Below are 6,000 nucleotides of genomic sequence, written 5' to 3'. Positions count from 1 at the left end.
CTGTAGCATATAAGGCGTACAAAATCAGATCAATCCGATTTCCATGCCAGACGCTACCCTTTCGCACTGTGTTCTCAGCTTGCAGCCCAAGATGCATGGTCAAGGCATGCGGAGAAGGGCAATAGGAATGTTCCTGCACAGTCGCACGTGAGAAAAAGGAATATGCACTAGATTCCCAATAAAAGAAATAAATACAGAGCAGCTCTTTAAGTGGCAATGCAGTTGACTTACACTGAATACCAGCAGCTGACCTCAGTGCACCTAGACCGCGTTACAAAATCCTGTACCTAGCAATAGTGATAACAGTTCGGTCAATATAAGTGCTGACAATATGCAACATAAGCAGAGTTTAAAAAAAAAAAAAAGAGGATACTTGCATTTTCTATTGGATGATGAGATCCAACAATAATGAAATGCACACTGTACGGCCCTTTTTGGAAGAACAAGTTCTCAAATTTTGCAAGGTGTAACTTCTCTTGAAAGAAACTGTTAAGAGGCGCACCTTTCATACAGACAGAAAAAAAAATCGGAGCAGATGCGATTGCTCTGGCTGTTTTGAATGACCTATTGCTTATTACAGAAATGCCAATTCCAGTCACACTTTCATCTTTAGTACAATACAGGTCTGTGGTAGCACGTTTAGAGCCGCGCGCTAGGAGGTGGAGTGTTGTGATGGTGCATTCAGAGACAAGAGTCTGTTGTCACTTCTTCCTCAAAGCGTACGACGCTGAACACCTGAGCTCTACACTTCACCTTTTAGCTAAACACACCGCCACAGGTTCTTTGCACCTCATGAGGCTACTTGCAGTAAAAAAAAGAAATGTTGACAAAATGGGCACGAGATAGCATTTGGTAATTTGTTCAATTTCTGCAAAAAAAAAAAAAAAAAAAAAAAAAAAATGTACGCAGAGCAAAAGTGAGGTACGTGGATAAAATACACTTCTGGACAGACATAAAAGCTCAGTATTTTTTTTTTTTCACAACTATCACTGATGACGGGCTTTTGGCAACTCAGGTTATCAAATTCAAAACGGCAAATGATGACGATGACGATGTGTGCGCAGATTGTGCTTTACACTGTGAATAAAACTGAAAACTTGAATCCTTATATAACTCATTGCACTACATTAAGATGCCTCTCAAACACAAACGCATATCAGAGACGGCAAAAATAAAAACAGCAGCACAGAAAACATGAGAGATGGTAAGTCTCTGTATATGTAGCAGCTCTGCTGTGTGGGATGCTGTCGATTCTTTCCAAAGAGTTCCAGATGCTGTGCTGCACTGTGTTTCACCAATGACTGGTTGATGAAATGACGAGTGACACCCTCCTGACCAGGCAACACAACAACAAAGTTCTTCGAGAAGACGGAGTGAAACAAGCCGACAGAAGGGTGAAAAGGACGAAGACGGGGAGAGAGGTTGACAGGATGGGGGCTGCAGCATGTGCCGCTGTGGCGGAATGCGCTGGCAACCATTGGCTATGCCACCTTTGCGAGGACAAGGGGGGCCCCAGTAAGCGCCACCTTCAGGAAGGGTTCTTCAGGATGCGTTTCTGGCGGAAGTCGTACACGCGGCGGCAGAAAAACACCATCTGCGGATCCATTCGGCCTGGAGGAAGCCTATCACGACGACTGTAGCCGCCTTCCAGGTCTGGCACCACTGCCATCGGCGGCCGAAGTCCTTCTTCGAGCATCTTCGTGCGAGCCCGATACCTGCAAAGTGGTCGGATACCGTTATATCTTAAGGAAAGGTTCAGTGCACTAGTCCAACTTAAAAAAATAAATAAATAAATATAGTTAAAGGAGCAGACAGTCAAGACTAAGGAGAATGTTTTGTTTTTTTTTTTTAATTTGTTGGTATCTGACAAGAATTAGTTTTACGGTGATTATCGGGATAAAGAATATTAAACGACAAGCGGAAGGAAAAACAACACGCCGATGGAGGGTTTGACTCCCACCATCGGCGTGTTGTTTTTCCTTCCGCTTGTCGTTTAATATTCTTTATCCTTATAATCGCCGTAAGACTAATTCTTATCAGATACCAACAATAATAATAATAATAAAAAAAACACTAACATTTGCCTCAGTCTCGTTGACTGTCAGCTCCTTTAACTCTGTAATAATGAGCCCCTCATTTCCTTTTCAATTAATATATATATATGGGGAAGTGCCAGAGACACTGCCCATACAATAACTCAGCAAAACAGCTGCCGCCATAGAAATCCATCACCTATCTGAAATGACATTTCGAGAGTTAAACCTCCCTGCAGGAAGAATCTAATGCCAACCAGTTTGCAGAGGGGTATAGTTTTTTCCTGCAGGCAGTTGGTGCAATGAGGCTTGAAATCCCGTCACAAATCTTGGCAAAAATTAATTCTTATATACCACCAACACGGCTGGGTCATTTCATACAACATACCAACAGCAAAGTTTCTGCTACAGAAAAGCGTTTGATTGCTCACGTGTGGCTTACCTACAAGGTTAAAGCCCCAAAGCCCCTGTTACAACCCCTCTAGCATCCCTGTTTTCTGCAAGTACTATAAATGCAGCAGGATAATTTTTGAGTATGCTCTGAGGCTTGGAATGCACCATCCAAACAGACCTTTGGACCACGCACCTAGTGCTGCCTACACAGAACATTTCAACAGTGGCCCCGCGTATCACGGGGGTGCACCACGAAGCTCGAGTGTGGTCTCACCTGCAGTACTCGGCAAACGTGAGGACGTAACACTTGTCCTCGATGCAGGCAACACTATTGGCATCGCGGTGCTTAGATGCAAAGATTTCGTCCTCCATGTGGTGTGCCTTGCGGCCCTGGTCCGTGTGCTCGGGCCGATAGTACCACAGCAGGCTCATCATCATCTCTTGATCCTCGGCGTTCTCCCACAGGGCGGCCACCTTGGCCACAAAGGGAAGGTCAATTTTGCGTGGGCCAGACCGCAGCAGGACGCAATCTCGCACCCGAATGACGTCCCCCTCTACGTGCCGCATGGCTGGGAAGCACAGCCGAAACTGCGGAGAGTCTTCGTTCTGTGGAGAATGCAGATCAGGGTCAGTTTATTTACCTTATAGCAGATAATATAGCAGATAGCAGAGACATTTGACTGCCAACCAAGATCCATATAACTCGTGCTATGATCTTTCCAGTTGTGATGTATGGATGCGAGAGTTGGACTGTGAAGAGGATGACCGCCGAAGGATTGACGCGTTTGAATTGTAGTGCTGGCGGAGACTCTGAGAGTTCCTTGGACTGCCAGAAGATCAAATCAGTCGATATTGTCGACCATAAACCTTGACTGCTCACTGGAGGGTCAAATTCTAAAGTTAGAGCTCAGCTACTTTGGTCATCTGATGAGAAGAGAGGAGTCGCTGGAAAAAGATTTGAGGTTGGGAAAGGTTGAGGGTCACCGGAGAAGGGGTAGGCAGCGAACGCGGTGGTTAGATGGCATCCTCGAGGCGCTGCAGATGAAGTTATGTGATGTTAGGAAGATAGTGAGAGACCGGAAAGCGTGACGTGATATGGTCCATAGGGTCACGAAGAGTCGGACACGACTGAACGGCTGAACTGAACTGAACTGAGATAATATAACAACAATTGGTTCACAGGAAGGGAAAGGCGCAGTATCTGTCACACTTGACTCTGTGGACACCTGAACTGCACTGTAAGGGAAGGGAGAAGGGAGGAAGTGAAAGTGGAAAGAGAAAGAGGAGCCTTAGTGGAGGGATACGGAGTAATTTCGAGGACGCCTCTTCGTTAGGCCTTCATCAAAACGCAGCTGTCGGCGGTCGGGATCGAACCCGGGTACTCCGGCACAGTAGTCGGGATCATTTTATTTTGGGGTAGACACACTGATGTGTGAAGGAGGACGGAGACTATATGGAGATATCTGGAAGCTCTTTAAAGGAGTATAGGCATCAAATTTTGATGCAACTGTTCTTGTTAACAATGTGCAAGACATTCCTGTATACAGGTCACAACATTATTTTAGCCTACGATCACTAAATAATTGAGAATTTTCATCTCTCGCCAGTTTCGGTTTCAGCAGCTGAGAGATGGCTGTGATGTCACAATAAAGTGTAGGTCACGCGAAGCATGACAAAAATTAGCTGTGGTTTAGCTTGTGGTTAAAACTGGAGTTATGCGAGAGCTATCTCCATGGCTACGCTTAGGTTCGGCTTGAAAGTAGAGATATGGCTTTTGCACATAGTACTTTACTCTATGGTTTCAGCTTTACTTATGCTATAGGGGACAATTTGGACCCCTAAAGTGCGACGAGGTGAAAGGTGAAAGACGAGGTGTTGAGGTTAAATTCGCCTGGTGACATCACCAGTCATGATGCCATGACCGGATGTGACGTCATGATGATGTCATAGCCAGTCACTGTCATTGCTCATGACTAATTAGTACTATAGTCAGTGACTAGTTAGTCATTATTTGTGTTGACGTTCTTATGAACGTGGTAGCGGTAATGGAAGGCCCTGTTTACCAGAAAATCCGTCATAGTCAGCGTTGTGAGAGATAAAACAGGAGCATAGCAGGCGGTAGCTGGCAGCTGACATGGCCACACACTGACGTTACGTTGATCACGAGCTGCCAACTCGAGCCTTTCTTTTCATATGAGAGGGTGATATCAGAATCAGACAGCCAGGACAGGACACTCGCATTCCGACTCAGACCAGTGCTTGTGTGGTCAATGCGACCACGGCGAAAGTATGCTCACGGCAAATAGGCGAAGTGGCCGGCGCAGTGTAGCTCTCGCTACAAAACAGCGAAACAATCACCGACTCTTCACTCACTGTGATTTCTGTTCTTGAGGCAGACAGGTTTTAGCATTGTAGTGAATTCGAATTGCACAGGAACAATTATATCACTATTTATTTTTTCAACTGTCACGTGACCAAGACCTGACCTACGCCACAGCCACTGCTCGGCTGTTGCAACCAAAACAGGTGAGAAACGAAATTTGATTATAAATTATTCAGCAGTCGTAGGTGAATACTTGGTGATCCATGTACAGTAATCTCTTACACATTATTGCAAAGGACAAAAATCGAACCCGAAAATTGCATGCCTATACTCCTTTAACCCTTTGATTGTTTTTGCCGTATAGGTACTGTGGCCGCATCCCGTCCCACAGCGTTTTTGTCATGCGGGTACTGCGCTAAACGCATAGCGTTTAAAAGAATTCAACGCTAGGGGCAAGTTTTTTTTTCTTTTTTCGGAATATTCGGCAGTCGAAGGGTTACGGTGCACCTGTATCTGTTTTACATGCACTCTTTCATGATCCCACCATGAAAATGCAGCCCCGACAGCCGAGAAAGAGCCCACAATCTGGAGATCATCTAACCAAGACCCACTGCGGGAAATTTTACAAGTTCTTCGAAATTTTTTTACACGGTAAGCCGGTCTTTGCATGAGGGTCCACTGAGCAGGTGGTTGGACAACCTCAATGCTTGCAATATTTTGAGACTCTGGCGGCAGCTGCTGCCTTTCAAGCATAAAGTATGAATTCTCGCATAGCAGCAATACAAATCCGCCCCCTGACGTAAATGAAAAGTAACTGATAACACTGTGTTGTGGACAAATACTCTAGTATAGGCCACGTCCAGTTAAACACCATGACTTCACTTATCTATCAATAGTAGTACCATTTGAAAAACCTATAGCATTACTTCTGAAGTATGCTTGGAAGTTGTCCAGTATCACACTGCAATGCACGAATTGTTACTGAAGAAGTGTTCTTTGTACGGTTTGTGTGTCAGCTTTCCAAAAGATAATAGCGTGTACACAAATATGCCTGTCTACACACAACCATATGTTACCTTCTACTATGCCATGCATCTGGCAAAATATGAAAAACAAACGCAAAGGGTAATGATAAACGCATGAATCAGAGGGGAGGCAACTGGTGACTGTCATTCAATGTCACCTTGTGCTGTTTGCACTCTTAAAATACCTCATCTACTGATATAGTGAATGCAGTTTTTTTTTCCCCCA

The 6,000-nt window shown here is 44.9% G+C and overlaps 1 protein-coding gene across 4 annotated transcripts in view; it reads right to left on the bottom strand.

The window, feature by feature from the left end:
* Positions 1-887: 887 nt before the first annotated feature.
* Positions 888-6,000, bottom strand: part of LOC146176613 (uncharacterized) — a 239,223-nt gene continuing 234,110 nt past the window's right edge. For all 4 annotated transcript variants that reach the window (XM_084582878.1, XM_084582881.1, XM_084582880.1 and 1 more), the window contains 2 exons: positions 2,701-3,032; positions 888-1,715 (listed from right to left, as the gene is read on the bottom strand). In XM_084582878.1, coding sequence (XP_084439004.1) covers positions 1,529-1,715; positions 2,701-3,032 — 519 coding nt within the window. In that variant the 3' untranslated portion in view covers positions 888-1,528. The remainder of the gene's footprint in view (positions 1,716-2,700; positions 3,033-6,000) is intronic.

This window comes from Amblyomma maculatum, chromosome 10 (genome assembly GCF_055883805.1).
Source record: "Amblyomma maculatum isolate TAMU_Amacu chromosome 10, ASM5588380v1, whole genome shotgun sequence".
NCBI lineage: Eukaryota > Metazoa > Arthropoda > Arachnida > Ixodida > Ixodidae > Amblyomma > Amblyomma maculatum.
The sequence above is the reverse complement of the archived record's forward strand: the minus strand, read 5'-3'. Positions and strand labels throughout refer to the sequence as shown.